The sequence below is a fragment of the Mobula hypostoma genome, chromosome 10 (assembly GCF_963921235.1).
Source record: "Mobula hypostoma chromosome 10, sMobHyp1.1, whole genome shotgun sequence".
Classification (NCBI taxonomy): domain Eukaryota; kingdom Metazoa; phylum Chordata; class Chondrichthyes; order Myliobatiformes; family Myliobatidae; genus Mobula; species Mobula hypostoma.
In genome coordinates, this window is record NC_086106.1 from 105235453 (window position 1) to 105255823 (window position 20371).

Sequence of the window (20371 nt, forward strand, 5' to 3'; positions counted from 1 at the left end):
GATTTCTATAGTTCTGACATAGAAAGGAGGGTGTTTCGTTCTAAGGGTAAAGTCTCCATCAGTACTTTTTACAGCATCCTGAGGGAATGTTCTTGTGGAGAGACTGAGCAGCTGGGAAGGGTCTGGGAGGAAGAGCTGGGAGTAAAAATTACAGCTGAAACATGGGAAGACATCTGTGATAATGCAAAGAAGATTTCAGTTTGGAATAGAACTAAAGGATTGCAATTCAAAATTCTGCACAGAGCCCATCTGACTCCAGATCGTCTCTCAAAATTTAAGATGGGGGTTTCTCCAATGTGTTCTAAATGTAAAGTAAATACTGGAACTTTCACCCACTGTTTTTGGACTTGTCCCAAACTTCAGGAATACTGGAGTGATATTTTGGGTGAAAGGGAAAAGATTCTGCAGATGGAGCTTGAACTGGACCCAGTGTCTTTTCTCTTAGGCTTACCCATATTATTAATGCACATCAGAAAAAACTTTTTAACTTCCTGACTTTTTGTGCGAGGAAGAACAATTTACTTTGTTGGATAGCCGATAAGGCCCCCGGACTTTTTGGTTGGCATAAATTAATCATGGAATACATTCCTTTGGACTTTTTGACATGTATGGTACACTCAAAAACAAATAGTTTTCATAAAACATGGCAACCTTTTCTACAGTATATAGATATAAACCTGTCTGCTATACTAATAAGGCTTTTGTATAGGATGTTGTGGCGATGTCTATATTTTGATCGGTGTTCTGATACCTTATATCTGTGAGAGGAAGAAATGTAAATGTAAGTGTATCTGGAAATTGAAAGTTTTGTTATGCTGAGCAAAAAAATTTTTTAATTTTAAAAAAGGATACAGTATTTGTAGTAACAAAATACAGAAAGAAAGGAAAGGAGCTTTTAGCACTTATGTTCACCATGTTAAGTTTTGAAGTCTGTATTTACGGCCAGGATGTGATAAATATTGAAATAGACTGTTGTCCAAGTAATCAATAACTCTTAGGCATTAAATAATGTGCATAAAATACTTCTTAGGCATTTTAGTGAAGACTACTCACTGCACAATGTCAGACTGGTAGAGTCTGTGGCAGACTCTATTGATCAAGATTTATAAGTAAAGCAGCTGAATTCCTAATTAGCAAATAAATTCACCTCCGGTGAAAATGATATTGTATCCGTTAAATAGGGGCCATGGACAATTCTGATTTGATGGAGACAGACGTGAAAGCACAAAGGAACATCTGGAGAAATTTCTGAAACGCAGGTTTGCTGCCGCTGTTACGGGGCGATCGAGAATCTTCTGAGGGAAGGCCCCAAAATCCCTGGCTTTGCCTGCTGCTGGCAACCGAGATTGAGGTCGAATCGTTCGGATAGAGATGGTGCTCGGTACTCGGTGTCGGAGAGCTGATCAGAGTTCAAAGTTTTCGGACGACTCAGAGTCGGACTGTGGTCAGGCGTGGCAGGGAGAGTTTTCTTCCTTCTCCCGTCTGCGTGAGATGTGGGACTTTCGAGAGACTTTGAACTTTTTACTGTGCCATGGACTGTTCTTCATCAAGTTACGGTGTTGTTGCACTGTTGTAACTATATGTTATAATTATGTGGTTTTTGTTAGTTTTTTCAGTCTTGGTCTGTCTTGTTTTGTGATATCACACCGGAGGAAATATTGTATCATTTCTTAATGCATGCATTACTAAATGACAATAAAAGAGGACTGCGTGTCTTCATAATCTAATCTAATCTAATTAGAGATAAAACCTCCAAATTTAAAAAAAACATTACTGCTCCAGGTCTGAAAGCAGGGCAGATATTTCCTGCAGAAGGACCTTGTTGAACCAGAGGAGTATTTTGTGGTTATCATCACTAAGACTAGTTGTTTTTATTTGATTTCCAGATTATTCACTGCATTTAAATTCCACAACTGCTGTGTTGGGATTTGAATTCTAATCTCTAAAATGTTAGTCTAGATTTATGGGTTACTAATCCATCAATCACTAATATACCCATATCTGTAATTTTAATTTTCCATTCAAAAAGCCACACAGTAGAAATAATAAAAAGTGTTTCAGTTTTGTGCTTGGCAACAGGAGGTGAATGGTATTCAGACAGGTTATTGAGGGACTGAGAAATTCAAAGGAATTGCCTCACAGATTTTAGGGATAATCATACTCCACAATCTACACTATTAAAATTTCTGCAAAATTTCACTGATTAATGCATATTTTATTGGATATTTTAGCATTTTATTAGATATACAAATATTGTAATATTCTTGGATTTAAATTCACATTTTATATTAGCATTCTAATTACGGATCTTCACACGTCAAGTGATGGTACAATTAGTTACTACCATCCCTGTTGAGAGTAATTGACATTTGTACAGCATAGAAACAGGTCCTTCTATCCACTGTATCTATAAATGTTTGATCCTTTTTACATCTATACCACAGACATTTAGTCCTTTGTCTGTAGACAGTGTTATAGACAAGAAAGCTATTTTGATTAGGCTTGAGGTTAACGAGAATAGGCACCGTCTGTACTGGAGGTCAGCAACCAGAACATCATCTGGGTTTAAATAATTAAGTCAGAAGATCAGGGTGAATCACAGATTCAGAGGTAGAGTGTTCTCTACACACTACCTAAAGAACTAAGCAGATGTATTGTGTCCACTGCAGAAACCTAAACAGGATTATCTAAACCGTCTCTTAGACAAAGAATTTACACAAACATTGAGGGCATCAATCCTCAACAGGCCAATGGTCCGCACAGAAAAAGCCTACATAAACCAAGTGTATTTTCTAATATCACATGAGCAAAACTCAGTGCTTTATGTCAAATATTTCAATTTCTCCAATAAGCTAGTGACAGAACATAATTTGAATCCAGAATAATTGTATAACGGGGATGAAGTGATGTCCCTAAATTATATTCCTGCTAGTGCAGGTAAAATAAATTGTACTGTATTTAAACACAATAAAGATCAAGTGACTGTTCTGCTGTACGCTAATACCACAGGAACTCAAGAGTAAACTTCAGTGATCAATACATATAAACACACCAGAGCATGGGTTCCCCCAACCTTTATGCTATGAACCAGTACCATTAAGCAAGGAGTCAGTGGACCCCAGTTTGGGAACCCCTGCGCTAGAGCATTCAAAGGAGTGAAACATTAAGTTCAAAGCATTGCATTAAGAACAGAGAATATTTTTCATCGGTGGTTCCCACAAACATTTGCGCCAACTGTTAATTATTTTCAAAACCTATCAGAAAGAATGAAAGACAGCAAATGAATTCCTTTGCCGGACAACATCCATGCGTCCTTGACAAACAAAGTTTGTTCCTGGGGACAGGCAATGGCGAATATCATTTCCTATCTGTGTTCACTCCTCCCTCTCCACAGGCTTGTCCTCTCATTTTTACAGTTTTAATGAAGGAACCCTGAATCTGTCTGATTCTCATTCTCTGACATAATACCTGTGAAAGCCTATTGTCCAAGGTATCATTCAAGACATAGGGAGTATTTTCTTCAGAAGCTGAAAAATCAAGGTGGCACTATATGAGATTTCTGGATACAGCACTTTAGAGGGTTAAGTACAATTTTTACTGTTGCTGGTGCATGGAGTTCAGTTAAATATGAGGCTTTAAGAAGAACATAAAGAAACAGGCATTTCCATATGGTCTAGTGGTTAAGATTCCTGTTTTTTCCCCAGGTGGCCCAGGTTCAACTCCCAGTATGGGAATTACAATTTACAGGAAGCACAGTAGTGTAGTGGTTAGATAACACTATTACAGCACCAGCGACCGAGGTTTAATTCCCCACCGCTGTCTGTAAGGAGTTTCTACGTTCACTCCATGACTGCATAGGTTTCCTCCAAGTGCTTCAGTTTCCTCCCACATTCCAAAGACGTATGGGTTAGTAAGTTTATCGGTCACCTGGGTGTAAATGGGCGGCATGGGCTTATTGTGCCAGAAGGGGCTTGTTACACTGCTCTATCTCTTACTAAATTATTCAGAATTGTGGCCAACCATATTGTTTGCTGAAAAGCCTTCCGATGACAAAGAATTTGAGTACTTCGTCTGCCACCAAAAATAAATCGTTAACATGGTAAAGGATGTCCCCTTCACAAACCCAGCACAACATCCAAGTTTTACAAATTATAGAAGAGTGCAGAAATTGAGGTTTCATGCATTATAAATAATACATAAATCCTATATAGCTGAAAGTGACAAAAACTCTGAAGGTGAACTTCATGAAAATCATAAAATGATTTGCATTACCGCTGCTTTAGCATTCAATAGTGTCCTCCAATGTGCAGAAACACAACCTGGTTATTCAGTACAAGTAGTTAGACAACCACACATTTTACACTCTACTTGTTTGCAAAAACTCTAATAGTCAAGTAAGCAGGCTGAGGATTTCTCGAATCTGTCTTCGTGGTCGAGATAACATCTCTAAGGAGGTGCAGAAAGATCTGAAGGAAATCCAAAAAGATCCCGAGAAAGTGTAACAAGATATCAATAAGGTATAAACTAAACTGATATCATCCGTATTGGACATTTGCTTAACTGGCACACAATCAGTCCAGCATGTGCTGGATAATAGGATTTTTACTGTATTACACTCACCTTGCAAGTCTCGCTGGTTGCCACATTAGTTGGAGATAAAAGTCATGCTGTGATTGAAAGGGTAGCTGGCACCACCAAATGCTTGCTTGAAATATTTACTAAATAACATAGAGCAATCTGAAAATAGTCATTGTCATATTTCATGAAAAAATGTATAACATTGTAAAATGAATTATGCAATCAAATTTCCAGGCAATCAATTCATGTTCTAGGCAATGCTTGGAACTGAACTTTGCAAATTTCATGGCAGTAATTTGATCCCCAATCTGATCATTATGCTGTGACCGGCTGCACACTGCACTGGGAGAATTACAACTCTTTAAAGAGTTAGATGACAAGGTGATGGTTTTTTTTGGGGAGGGGGCAGTCTTCGTGGAAAGTCACAAGAGATTGTAGTCATGGCCATTATTACCAAAGATCCGAATCTTTTAAACATAATTAATGTTTGAGGGGTATTCAAATCCTGTTAAAGCTTAACAAGGAAACTAAGTTAAGTAGCTTTCAGTAAAAAAAAATTTTAGATGCTTGAACACACTTAAATACTTTTAACTCAAATCCCTTCGAGTACCTTGTAATATAAATTGGTAAGTTATAAGAACGAAAGCTCTGGTAAATATTTCAAAAAATTTAAAAAAAAATTATCTAAAAACGTTCTTTAAATCATCAAACTCTTATCTGAGGCTCTCTCTGCATTCCCTATACTCCATTAACTTTTTGAATCTATTTAGAGCCCTCAATATTGCTGTCAACTTCACCTCTGGCTATTTCTGAACTATTCACCGTATGTTAATAATAACTACCTTACTTCCAAAGTACTCTATCATCAGGCTGGAGAGGTTGTTTCACTTAACCTAATAGTAACCAAAAAAAAACAAGTCTTCTGTACAAATATAAAGTAGTTCTATCTCATTTTTGCTTCTTTATTTTGTATCACAGCCAGATTTTCTTTTATATTTCTAATACTTTTAAATATTAATCACAGCCTTTCACAAAACCTATTATGAAAATTTTACAAACATCTATGTCTTATCATAGAAATGGTGATTCATCAAAAGAAAATTAGAGACTTGTCTAGCAGAATATTCCCTTTCTGAAGCAGACTGTTCACTTTTTTTTATTAATCATAAAAATTAAATGTGATTTTTTTGCTTTGAATAGTTTTGCCAAGTCCCTTTAAACTCAATTGTAATACATAACCAATTTAAAGGTTGGCTGGAGGCAGAATCTTCTACCACATCTAACTTAATGCAGAGGCTTCATATTTAATCATCTGTTTGTATAGTGGAGAAAAGCCAAGCTGCTTTTAAAAAAAAACAAAGGAAGAGTATTCATTTATGTATATGACAGGCTGTTATTTCTAAATGTGGTCAAGGATTCCTGTTATCTAGAGAATTCCTAGTAACTGTCTAGATGCACTTGAACAGTTGTAGTCGTTTGAATTTGAGTCAGTTTGAAATTCTTCAGAGAATAGATCAATCCAATTTCAAAACGCATAGCAATTGGAAATAGATGAAACATCAATTATAGAATAATCTTCTGGAGTATAACAGTAAATTGTAAATTTACATTATCTTCTGAATGACAGGTGGAAAGAATTTAACAGTAAATGCTCATGCAGTTTATAACCATAAGTTACCCGTCTTTTGAAAAATAAATAATCAAATGACTTAAATTTCAAATGAGGTCTAAAGGCTTAAGACTCCATCATGTACCAAGAGCTAGAAAGAAATTTTATGGAAAAAGAGATTTAGAGGAGTTGGTAAAAACAATTATCAGAAATGTTGCCCTGTATGTTACCATGCAAGACATTACTGAAAGCTTGCTGATTAGAGAAGACTTTTTCAGCTTCAACCTCTACAGTAATCTAAAGTATAGAGGCTGGAAAATGTATTATATACAAAAAAAATCTAAATGTTAGAAATAATTGGAGTGTTTTTATCTAAAATTGATGGAGTTGCCCATTCAAATTGACCTCCCTTTTTACATGCGGACGCAATATCTATCCAGCACTTAATGACTCAGAATTCCCAACAAATGTCTCCTCTAGTTCCAGTCATCTAGTCAAAAGATTAGGTACTCAAGCCACCGATGATCAAAGTTACAGCCCTTCTCGTGATTAAAGCCTTCTCTGGCTTTTCAACATAAATGCTGCTGGCTCTGTGTCTTGAAATATCAACTGCCCATTCAGCAGGCAGACCATCATCTGTGTCACAAACTTAAAGAGACAGAACCAGTAGGTAGTGATGGTTTGATCTCGGATTCACAAACAGGACTTTAGCAAGACTGACACTTTCTTTACAGCCAAGAGGTAAAGAAGCAAAGTTTAGCAGCTGAAAGCAAAGCTGCGATTGAATTTACACAAATTCCCATAAAACATAGGAGCAAAACTATGGATAAAAGACCTGCTTTGAAAGAACAGCTTCTGCTGGTAATGACTTAGAGACTTCAATCTTTATAATGCTGAAACTGAGCCACAGTGTCAGCTAAACTGATTTGTTTTAGGAATGAAGTATAATTCACTGTAGAACTAATTTTTTTCAGTAAGAATGCATAACTTCAAAAGAAACATATACTGCAGTTATCTATGTAGATACCTCCCAGCATTTTTAAATTTGATTACATTTACTATATCGCAGTGCAGCTGTGCTCTCTCATGCTAACAGCAACACTCCCTCTACATCTGTTGGCAGCTTAGAACCACCTGCTGCTATTTTTCCAAGACCCAATTTGTAATTTAAAATGGTTTGAACAGTTGCTTGTTCTATTAAAATAAAAGTTCTTTCTTCTTCTTATTCATGTTCAGACAGGTTCTATCTACTTAATTCATCTTGTTGATATTGAGATGCTCAAGTCTGCTCTTTAATAAAACCGGTTCCTTTCTGAAAAATTGGGGGCAAGTCACCTTTGTGAAGTGCTGTCGTCTCTTAAAGATGAGCAAGTTAAAATACTTCAGCAAAACAAAATCTGAGTATATAGACGTTCAGCTTTATTTCCATCTCCATGGTCATTCTTAAGATCTGCATCATATCCTGAATGTCTAACTCACCGTTAACATACTAGAAGAATTTCTCACCATCGTACTTTGTAACAGTAGTTGTATAGTTTTATTTTCCCTATACAGTACTGTGCAAAGTCTTATGCACATATCTATAGCTAGGGTGCCTAAGACTTTTACAAAGTACTGCAGTAATTTTATATATGGCACTATACTGCTGCCATGAGAGAAGAAACAAACTTCATGGCCTGATTCTGATATGGATCTACGCTGAGGATTGAGAGTAGGAAGGGGGCAGGGAGAGGGAAATCAGGGTTGGGAAAAGAGGAAGGGAGAATGGAGGGAGCAGGAAACATCACAGAGACATTCTGTAATGATCAATTATTTGTAATCAAATGACCTTGCCTGGCATCTCAGGGCTGGGTGTGTTTGCAGCTGCATCAACACCCGCCCCGGCACTCCTTCTCTGCCACCTGCCCCACACCCCTCCTGCAGCACTCCACCATCGCCAGTCCCAACATCCTTTGCTCCCACCCGATTTACAAACCCGCTGTCTGCTCCACATTGACAAATACAGCACTGTGCAAAAGTCCTAGGCACCCTAGCTTATGTGCCTAAGACGTTTGCACATTACTGTATGTCTTTTGATAACCATTATATGACATTATTTCCTAAGTTGCCTACTTTTCCTGCATTTTCTCATTTCCATGTTGTACAGTGGCGGATAAGAGGCGAGGAGAGAAAATGAGAGTGGAAAGCTGTGGAGAGCGGGTGAGGGAGATGATGCAGGATCTATGGAATAGCATCTATTTGGCATCCTGGATTATGGAGTGGTGTAACCAAGCCGTGTACCACAAGCAGTCTCCAGGTACTGTGAGCAACAGGCTCACCTGGGCTACAGATCATCACATCAAACACCACTGTGTATCTTGCACAGGAGTTGTGATCAGAATCAATGCTGCTGGTGTGGAAACAATCGGCGAATAAAATTGAGGGGAAGGGTGGATATAAAAAATGCTGTCCCTTTAATTCAGGTTCGGATCTTCATTTGCTGGGTGGTTTGTTCCTTGTTTTCACCCGAGTGAAAAATTAAAGTCTAGTTTAATGACCTTTCAGCCAGAAAGGAGGCAAACAGCAGCACAAACACTGATAATGAACCAATAACAATGATGTCTGCATTCAGATGAACCATACTGGATGAATCTATTTCCATTTTTCCAGTGGCTGGGAACTCAACAGGAAATAGATGAGACTTCATATAATTATTTTACACAAGATTTGCACAAAAGAGCCCAATTTATAATAAGCAAGTTTTGTCTTGGTGTTCTATCTTCCTTATTTTATATGGACAGCTGACTGTGAACTTCACTTCTCTGTGGTATTTTAGCTATTCCTGTATTAGAAGTGTTTATTCAGAAGACAATGGCAGATTGCTTCTCACTTTTCATGTGGTTTAATTCATTTAAGTTTCCAAGATTATGACACTGAGGAATGTAGAGCTACTCTTCTACAAGGGGCATGTCAAGTGACCATGAAAAGATTGGGGCTGTTCAGTCCAAATGAGAAGTGGCCGAACTGAGGTACCTTATAGGCATCCGTTAGTCTCATGAGACCATGGATTTGCGCCTTGGAAGGTTTCCAGGGCGCAGGCCTGGGCAAGGTTGTATGGAAGACCAGCAGTTGCCCATGCTGCAAGTCTCCCCTCTCCACGCCACCGATGTTGTCCAAGGGAAGGGCATCAGGACCCATACAGCTTGGCATCGGTGTCGTTGCAGAGCAATGTGTGGTTAAGTGCCTTGATCAAGGACACACACGCTGCCTCAGCCAAGGCTCGAACTAGTGACCTTCAAATCTCTAGACGAACGCCTTAACCACTTGGCCACGTGCCAACACAACTGAGGTACCATCATCATTATTATGTGCCATGTCGTATGACTTGGGTGATCACAGTCTATGACCACGACTGTTCTTGGCAAAGTCTACAGAAGCGGTTTGCCATTGCCTTCTTCTGGGCAATGTCTTTACAAGATGGGTGACCCCAGCCATTATCAATACTCTTCAGAGATCACCTGCCTAGAGTCAGTGGTCACATAACCAGGACTTTTGATATGCATCAGCTGCTCATATGACTATCTACCACCTGCCCCTGTGGCTTCACGTGACCCTGATCGGTGAGGGGGGGGGGGGTAAGCAGGTGCTACCCCTTGCCCAAGAGTGACCTGCAGGCTAATGGAGACAAGGAATGCCTTACACCTTCTTTGGTAAAGACTTAACTCCACCCCGCCACCCATAACAGGTACACAACTATTAAAAGATAACTGACCAGTATATCCTTAACACTGTTCTGGATCATGTCATGGAAGTACCACAAATAAATATACAGACAGAGATAGAGCAGCAGCACCTGTACCAAAGGAACAACTGTAGATACACTAGTGAAGCAAATATCTTAGAGCCCATCAAGAGACATTTGACGTACTGATTGAAAGTTTCTGGATGAAGGCAGATTACACTTCTATATTTGGTGTAGAGCTCGGGCTAATAATATTTCAGATTATAGCTCCTAAATGTTTTTATTTTGATGTACTTCAAATATTCATCTTGATCTGGGATTTTCAAATTTGTCAACAACCACATATCTCAGTGACTGCAAAAACAATAACCTACATCACACCTCAAGAGGCTTATGTTAAGTGCCTTATCCTGTCTACTGAAATGCTCTTAAATCAACTGGACACATTTAGATATTACTCATATCATACAGTAGCATAAACCTATCATTAGACTGTCAGTCCCCATATTGTTGACTCATAACGTTAAAGTCGTAGAGACAGATTCATAGAGTGCTACAGCACAGAAACAGGCCCTTCAGCCCATCTAATCTGTGTCAAATTGTTAATCTGATACAGCAATCCTGGAATTCAGGATATCAGTTTAAATTTCAAGGCAACCTTCACCTGCCGTTTTCCCCTTTTCACTCTCCTCCTGATACAAATTTTATATTTTTGTTCCTTTTTCTATCCCTCCAGCTCCCTCCTCACTCTACCCCCTTCCTGACTATATCACACAAATCACCCCCATATTTGCTCCCCCATCTGAGTCCACCCGCCCTTCAATCCTTCCCTTAATGGTTCTTGTTAGAGTAATTTTTGGGTTTAGGTCATTAACACTTAGTAAATGGCTTCAGCCACCAGTCTTCTGTTCCTCAACAATGCATTTCCTAAAAGCTGTGAATACCGGAATCCCAGTCCATTTGTAACAATGCATTTCCTAAAAGCTGTGAATACCGGAATCCCAGTCCATTTGTAACAATGCATTTCCTAAAAGCTGTGAATACCGGAATACCAGTCCAGACACTGCTGGTGAGAAGGTGTAAGGTTTGCATGCAGTTTCAAAGAAAGCATTATCTAAACTTTGTAAATATGGATAGTCCTTCATGTTAAGCACGTAAAATACCAAATAAATGTATTGTGGATTCAGTTTGGAACAATGGATTCCTAAATACCAGTTCTGATGCTGCTGGCGCCAGTGGGATCGATGAAATCCGGAGGTGTGAAGTTTGTATGTAGCTTCAAAAGAAAGCATTGTCTATACTTTGTAAATATGGAATTGTCCTTTGTGTGTGTAGCACATAAATATCGAGCCCCACGTTGGGCAGCAGACCTTTCCACCGAAAGGGTCTCCGTATGCCTGCTGTAGCTTATTTTTGTCGAATAAAGAAGCTGCTTTGTATCTACCAGTAACTCTCTCTCCGGTGATTTCAATCACACAACAACAGCTCTCATTATCAATTTCCTTACTTATCAGACTCCAACACTTGTAACCTTTCTGTCCCAGCCCCTGCCTCCACTTTCACCCTCCCCTCCATCCACCTTTTTTCTTTCACTCTCTTTGTTTCCACTGATTACCCAATTGTTTCTGTGCCCCAACTCCTGCACTCTCCACCCTCCCCCCCCCACATGTGGCTCCCTCTGCCCATCATCACTTTCCTTCTCCTCAGTCCCCCTATCGCCTGCCACCCCCACCCCCGTCTCACCCCTCCCACTTTCCTTTTCATACTGGCCACCTTCTCTCTCCTCTCAGTTTTGATGCAGAGTCTCCATCCAAAAATTGAGAATTCCTTCCCCCAACCCCCCACAGATGCTGCTCAACCTGATGAGCTTTTCCAGCCATTTGTTTTTTTACTATCAATTAATGCCAGCAGGTTCAAGGCAATATCAAGGCAGGATCTCTAATATTTGTCATTTATACTATAAAATAAACAACAGTAAAATTTCCTTTGGGTTTATAATTTTCTTTCTGAGGAGGCAAATATGGGCAGCCAAAATCTAGTGTATGCACAATATGGGGGGAATTTCATTTTTTTGGTATTAAATGGAAATTGTTTAACAAATAAAAGTACCTAAATTCATACTTCTGCCAGTGATTAGATGTAGACATTTGTTTAAATACACTGAATGTCATTAGAAATATACAATCCATATAAGTGTTCACAAAAGCACATTCTAAATCATAAAAATGTACAGAAGCCATGCTTATAAAAAAACATTTGGCATTTTACACCAGAGGCAGGCCAATGAACAATGTAATTTATTTTACATTTTTATGTGTGCTTTACTTGGGTGTGGTTACAGATATACATTAACCTAAAGTGCGTAAATGTATCTGCACCCCACTTGTTGAAAAACAAAGCAGAAAACCCTAAGGCTGGATCACTCCGAATAACACGACTCAAATATCTTAATCAGACCATTCATTCTCATCCAGTTCTGAGTCATCGTCAGACTCACTGTACTCTACCGCAATTCTGCGAGATAATATGGTTGCCACATCGTTTCCAACCGGTTCCTTTTTGGCTTCTTGCTCTCGTTGTTCTTGTACTTTTCGAAGCTGAATTCCTGCAATACACAAGCTCTGGTTACAAGGTTCTTCCTGATAACTTACTTGTTTGCAGTTTTCAGAAAACTTATTGGCATTATCTGATTCAAATGAAGATGATTCCAGAATTATCTTATAAGGAAACATTAGAGAAGGTATCTTTGGTTTCTCTGGAGTTGAAGCTTCAGGTTATAAGCAAAAGATACTGGAAAAAAATCAGAGCAAGACACTCAAAATGCTGGAGGGTCTCAGCAGGTCAGGACTAATGAATGGTCTTGGCCCAAAACTGTGCTTTCCCTCTGTGTGCAAGAAGTGATGTATGACATAGCCGCTTTACTCCAGTTAACTTAAATAAGTGACTCACAGCTACAGGGACTCAAACTTGTATTCCCCACTGCAACAGGGTTATGCTGGTGATCTATCACACAGTGAAACTATTCCACTTTAAGATACGCGGTTTATATTATCAAGTGACTACGTGGACATTTTGTAAAGTGAATGCTAGGAATAGTCTGAACTACCAACATATAGTAACACCTAGCTTTTAAGTCTGTGTTAATTCAAGGTTTTCCACATTCAAACACTTCGAACTGCATGGGGTTTAGTATAACCAGTATGTATATCAGCACAGAAAAAACTGTGATGGAACTTCTCCAACACACCTTAGAGATCAGGTGCTATTTAGGTTTGCCTCAATTTTTGTTTAGTTTAACAAAATGCAACTCACCTCTTCGAATGGCAGCGAGCAGGTCACTCCGAGCATCACTGATTGGCATGAGAGTTGCTTGGGCTTTCTTTATTTCAGTCGCAGACGGTGGCGAGGCAGTGTGCAAGGGAGATGGGACCAACAGGGGCGGCCCGGGTGGAGGGGGAGGCGGCGCAGCAGGAGGGCCAGGAGGAGGTGGGGTGTAAGACAACGGAGGCGCCGGTGGAGGAGGTGAAGGGGTGTACGTGCGACCCGCGGCCGCCACTGATCCGAGTGTGAGTGGGGGAGGTGCGGAGATTGGACTGTCAAATGCAGTTTGGGCTGAAGGAATGAGGGGAGGGGGAGGAGGTGGAGGAGCAGGGACAGGTGGTGTGTAGTATTCTGCCAACTGCACTGGCTGTGCACTGTAAAAAAGAAGTTTAATATTAGTTCACACATACCTAGAACATACAACATTCCAAGACAGCACAGGCCCTTCACCCCATGTTGTTGTGCTGACTTTATAAAGTGCTCTAAGATCAATTTAATCCTTCCCTCCCACATAGCCTCCAAGTTTTCTATCATCCCTGTGCCTTCTTAAAAACCCTTAATGTATCTGCCTCTATCACTACCCTAAGCAGTGTGCTCCAGGCACTTGTCACTCTCTGTATGAAAAAAAAATACCTCTGGCATCCCTCTTGTACTTTCCTCCAAGAACTTTAACATTATTCTCCTGTGTATTAACCACCTCCACTCTGGGAAAAAGCCTCTAGCTATCCACTCAATCAATGCCTCTTATCTTGTCCAACTATATCAAGTCTCCTCCTTTGCTCATCTTCCTTCACTCCAGAGAGAAAACCCCAAGCTCATTCAGTCTATTCTCACAAAACCTGCTCTCTAACCCGGGCAGCATCCGGGGAAATCTCCTCTGCACTATCTCTAAAGCTTCCATATCCTTCATATAATTAGGTGACCAGAACGGAACAAAATATTTCAACTGAGATCGAACCAGGATTTTACAGACTTGCAACATTACCTCACGGCTCTTGAACTCAATCCCGTGACTAATGAAGGCCAACGCACCATATGCATTCTTAACAACCCTATCAACTTGCACAGCTACTTCGAGGGATCTATGAACGTGGATCCCAAGACCCCTCTGATCCTCCACAATGGAATGAATCCTGCCATTAACCCTGCATCCTGCCTTCAAATAAATCACTTAATAGCTAAGTATCAAACAGCAGGCTAGAGAAGCAATATTTTCAAGAAATCAATGGAAGGAATAAAACGGATATCTCAATATTTCAGTTTTCCATTTTTTTTGTATACATGGCACAATATATTGTTGATTCAAAAGTTCATTTTAAATTACATTATTTTCAATCTAAATTGGAAAAATTTTCATCACACTCAATTATCTTCCACTGAAGCGAAGGGATCGCAAAAAAACCTGAAGAATCATATATATTTACCATAGAAGAAAAAATCATTTTTCTCATTGTGATTGTTTAGTTGCTCTGCCTGAAGTACATTAGATCACAGATAAGATTTTTAAGTGAATTGAACTAATGATGTTTCGTTCAGTATTGCCTTAAAAATGGAATGCAAACAGAAAAGATTACTGAAACAAAACAGCATAAGTGCATTCAGAGACAAACTTGGAGAAAAAAATATGGTTTGAGGAATATATAAAAAGAGACAGTTTATATGTTTAATGTACTGTATATGATAGTGACAGGACAGCTCAGAAGCTAACAAAGTGGAATCTAGAAGCTCAGGTCCACACAAGTGCCTAAGTAATATAATTATGCCCTACTCTTCATTTTCATGGAACTGATAGACTGCAGAGAAGAAAAGGCAATACTGTGCTTAGAACAAAACAGTGAGGAAGTAAGTGAGGGAGATGGGATGGATGAAATGGGAAAGAGCATGTGTGAGATGAAGGAGAGAGGGTTATAACTGTTCATTTTTCCATTTTGAGCATAAGTACTTTGAAGTAGACCTCCACTTTATAACAATGGAAATAGGTATCTGTAATGAAAAGGGGAATTAGTGTCAATTAGTGCCAGGGCAGGGGAAATATTTACAATGCTCATAATGGCTACAGTGACCCTGTTCTTTGCATCTGGACGTGGGAAATGCACATGAATTTATTCTGGCCTTTATCAAATTGGTGGGCATCATTCTTCCAGTTCAATAAATGTTTATCTTATACCAAAGAAGCCATCTAGAATCCAAAATGTTGAACTCCCAATGTTCTATGTATTATCATAGTGTAAAGAACAGCTGCATGAATTTCCAAATTGACAAGTGAATACTGTTTCTCAGTCTGACCCAAATGCATTCTCCCTAGGGTGCATTCTAGTTATGGGTTTGGGTTCGTAAGTTGTGGACATGCTATGCTGCCGCCAGAAGCATGGCCACACTTGCAGGCGGTCCCCAGCACACCCTTGGACTGCGTTGGTTGTTGATGCAAGCAACACATTTCTTGGGAAACAGAATCTAATCTTAACATCACCAGCTCAACGACCAGACTTGCTAAATAGCATAAAGCAACTGGCCGGATTCAAAGAGACACACTTTCATTGAAAAAAATATGAACTCAGCATCAGAAGATTCTAAGAACATTCCACAGGGGCACAATTGAGAGCATCCTGACTGGCTGCATCACTGCCTGGTATGGGAACTGTACTTCCCTCAATCGCAGGACTCTGCAGAGAGTGGTGCGGACAGCCCAGCGCATCCGTAGATGTGAACTTCCTATGATTCAGGACATTTACAAAGATGGGTGTGTAAAAAGGGCCCAAAGGATCATTGGAGACCCGAGTCACCACAACCACAATCTATTCCAGCCGCTACCATCCAGGAAATGGCACCGCAGTATAAAAGCCAGGACCAACAGGCTCCGGGACAGCTTCTTCCACCAGGCCATCAGACTGATTAATTCACGCTGACATAACTGCATTTCAATGTTATATTGTCTATCCTGTTGTACATACTATTTATTATAAATTACTATAATTGCACATTTAGACAGAGACGTAACATAAAGATTTTTACTCCTCATGTATGTGAAGGATGTAAGTAATAAAGTCAATTTAATTCAAGATTCTCATTCCTTCACCATCAGTTTTAATTATTTACTCTCATATTCATTCTCGACTTCAGTAGTAAGTATTGTCTTGATTACCTGTAATCTTTTAGAAGTTGAGGTCTAGGCCCATTCAGGATGGCTTCAGCAGGTTGCATCAGGTGCGGTTGCTGTGCTCTAGTAAGTGAGGTTTGCCGAATATTTGTGGCCGGTAATCTGTATGCACGATCCTGTGCCTGGGTTACAGCTGTTAACAGCTCCTTATTGTCAGGTACGTAAGAAACTGCAGACTGTTGAACAGGATGATTTGGACTAGCAGGATAAGAAAGTTCTCCGACATCAGATACATAAGACCTATCAAGAAAAATTCAAGAAAATGTTAAATAATTTAAAAATAAGTGGAGATTGAGAGAGTTTCTTTTCTTAACTTCTTTCCCTAGTTCTTTAACAACGCATCCTATTCTTCCTAGAAAAACAGACGGCTATGCAGTAGGGCAATTCTAGGCAGTTTCTAGAGGAGGTTACATGGTCAGCACAACATTGTGGGCCGAAGGGCCTGTAATGTGCTGAGATTTCTATGTTCTATGTTGTTCTTGCAAATTGAAAGGTTAGAATCTGGAACCAGGGACATTAAGAGCACTACAATTACAATTAGAAATAGCCAGATCCAAACTGAACAGTTTAAGTAATCTTCAATAGTCCGAGCTATGATCACAATAAAAATTTTATATGTATACAGTGCATTCTGGTTATTTGAGACAGCCCCTTATTGAGACAACTCTAAAAGAACAAAAACTAATTGAGAAAATAGCTGGCATTCCATTTGTTTATTTGGGACACTCTGCTGCTCAACTGGGACAGCAGACTGTTTCTAACTATTGTCCATCACATGTCATTGTGTGGCTGTTAGACACTACGCCATGCTTAGAGCAAACAGTTTTTAAATAGCATCAGTTGTGTATGTTTGGGTTCAAAAAGCAGTGATCTTTGTCAATGGAAGTTGGCAAGGAATAAGCAGTAAGACAATTCAGAACCGTTTTGTTCACAGCAGTTTCAAGCATTCAGGCTTGGAAATGCCAGAAGCAGCCAGAAGTGAAAATGAAATGATTTCAGTACTTCAACAAGTTAGAAACTATGAAGAATTTGAAGATATCGACAATCATTTTGAACGTTATCTTTATTCCCCACTGGATACTCGGCTCTCAACTGTTGCATGTGACAGCAGCCACACCCCATTACACCACTCCAACAGCGGGCTAAACCAGGTGTGGGTAGCCAGCGGGTCTTATACCCTGATTAGGGACATGCCTGTCCTAGCTTGCAGAGACAGCTCCGGCAGACAGCCAGGAAGCAGATCAGCAACGTTTCGAGGAGAGCAAAGGGCACGATGTGGTCATGGTTATCCACTGCAACCAAGGAAGACCCAGTTGTGATGACTACTTGTACAACTGGACCCGGACTGTCGAGAGAGTGTAAATGCGCCAGTGTAGCAATGGCTTTTCCACTCCCGCACAGGTTTCCTGTCATCGTCAGATATAACAGACAACTACCAGTAAAATGGGCAGTGTTCTCATTTGTTCTGTATTTCTTTTAAAAACATAATTTTAATGATAGTTCACCCTTTCCAAGAAACTTCAGCTAACTGGGGCAGCGCTTACTTGGCCAAAATATACTGGTCCCGATGTGTCCCAATTAACTGGAATCTACTGTATTTGGGACTTCAATTATCACCCTTCAGTTTGGGATAAGCATCATCACTGGTGCTTTACACCAGCACAACCTCCCACTTCCAGTGAACTTTGATAACAGATGGTTAGGAATTATGTTTAAATGCTAATACCATAGGATACCTTCAAAATCATCCTCAACTGTAAAGTTAAACAATCAAGGGGATGATTCCTCATCTGCAAAGACCTATTGTGTTGAACTATTGCCATTCTGTTCTGCCCTTCACACTGTCTTGATGTCTAACCAATATCTTTATCTTTAGTTTTTGTTTCTTCACCTAGATAGACTTCCTCTGCATTACACCAATACTCAATTGTAGCTATATTACCATGATCATTTTGTTTCTCTTTCCTTGGAACTCCAAGGATTGTTCTATCCCAGCAGATACATCTGTGCAGCAACCCATTTCATCACGCAAGTCTCTGGAGAACCATTCATCACACAAAAGCAATTTTCCCTATACAAATGCTGAAAACCTCAGGGCGAACTTTGCCTTTGTCAAAGTTGAAAGATCTGATTTTGAGCCTTTCACAAATTTAATCCATTTAATCCATCAAGATAGGCACAGTGAATTCCTAATATACAAATCTACAGTGGGCAATCATTAAGTATGGGAGTGGGAAAATGCTAAGCAAGTACTTCTTGCAGAAATCTCCTTAAATCTCAAGATATGTCAATGATTTTCCAAATTCCATTCATGTTTCCTACTGGCCTAATGCTCCTTGTAGTGTCAAAGGCAAAATACGTAGCCAGGTACTAAGTTTATTTAAATGATGGTTTCTACTAATTCTGTTTTATATCCCCAGATTTTAATTGTCTATCTCTTTCAATTGTTCTCATTTTCAATTACAGGAATTATGTCTATTTATTTCAAGTTATTTAAACATAGACGTCTTGACTTCAACCCCTCTTTAAAGTAGTATTTTAATACCATGCATGAAAAATCAATAAGGTGTGAAGAAGTGAAAGGGTTAACATATGAGGAGCATTTGATAGCTCTGGGCCTGTACTCACTGGAGTTTAGTAGAATGAAGAGGAATTTCGTTGAAACTTTTTGAAAATTGAAAGGTCAAGACAAACTGGGTGTGGAGAGGATATTTCCTATAGTGGGGGAGTCTAGGACTAGAGAGCACAGCCTCAGAAAAGAGGGATGTCCACTTAGAACAGAGATAAAGAGGAATTTCTTTAGCCAGTGGGCATTGAATCTGTGGAATTTATTGCCACAGACAGTTGTGGAGGCAAAGTCATTGGATATATTTAAATCAAAGGTTGACAGATTCTTGATCAGTCAGAGTACCAAAGGTTAAAGGGATAAAGCAGGATGATGGGGTTGAGAAGGTAATAAATTAGCCATGATGCAATGGCAAAGTAGACTCAATGGGCTAAATGGTCCAATTCTGCTCCCATGTCTTGTGGTCTTATCCTGAATTCACCTCTTTCACTCTGCCAGAGATTCATAGGAATAAATGGAGATACAGAGTAGTATATCTTTCAGAGAAGCTTTGAGCACAATTTTGAATCTTCTGGGACTGATCTTGAAATCAAATTATTTGCCAATTAAACATGCAGAGTAGCAGATCTAGCATTAGTACAGTATCATACGGCAGAGAAACAGACCCTTTGGCCAACCATGCTCATGCCAGTTGCCAGGTTCCTCATTACCTTAATCCAATTTCCTAGCACTGTCTCTGTAGACTTCTGTAGCAATAGATTTGAAGAGTTCATCTCAATGTTTTCACCCTCTGTGTAAGAAAACTCCTCAATCCTTCCTAATTCTTAGACCACTAACCTTAAAGGTTAAGGATGTAATGCTGAGGCTTTATAAGGCATTGGTCAGACCGCACTTGGAGTACTGTGAACAGTTTTGGGCCCTATATCTGAGAAAAAATGTGCTGTCATTGGAGAAGGTTCAGAATGGTTAATATATGAGGAGCGTTTAATGGCTCTGGGCCGGTACTCACCCAGAGCCATTAGAAGATTGAGGGGGTACCTCATTGAAACCTGTCAAATACTGAAAGGCTCAGATAGAGTGGACATCAATGACCAGAGGACACAGCCTCAGAATACAAGGAAGTTCCTTTAAAACACAGATAAGGAGGAATTTCTTTAGCCAGAGGGTGGTGAATCTGTGGAAATCATTCACACTGACAGCTCTGGAGGCCAAGTCATTAGATGTATTTAAAGCAAAGGTTGATGGGTTCTTGATTAGTCAGGGTCTCAAAGGTTACAGGGAGAAGGCAAGTTAATGAGATTGAGACAGATAATAAGTCAGCCATGATGGTATGGCGGAGCAGACTTGATAGGCTGAATGGCCAAATTCTACTCCTATGTCATATGTCTGAGCTCTACCTGGCCAGATAAAACCTAGCTT

The 20371-nt window shown here is 39.6% G+C and overlaps 1 protein-coding gene across 2 annotated transcripts in view; it reads right to left on the minus strand.

The window, feature by feature from the left end:
* Positions 1–11665: 11665 nt before the first annotated feature.
* Positions 11666–20371, minus strand: part of LOC134353389 (actin-binding protein WASF3-like) — an 83419-nt gene continuing 74713 nt past the window's right edge. For both annotated transcript variants that reach the window (XM_063061416.1, XM_063061415.1), the window contains 3 exons: positions 16372–16626; positions 13221–13603; positions 11666–12513 (listed from right to left, as the gene is read on the minus strand). In XM_063061416.1, the coding sequence (XP_062917486.1) occupies positions 12356–12513; positions 13221–13603; positions 16372–16626 (796 nt within the window). In that variant the 3' untranslated portion in view covers positions 11666–12355. The remainder of the gene's footprint in view (positions 12514–13220; positions 13604–16371; positions 16627–20371) is intronic.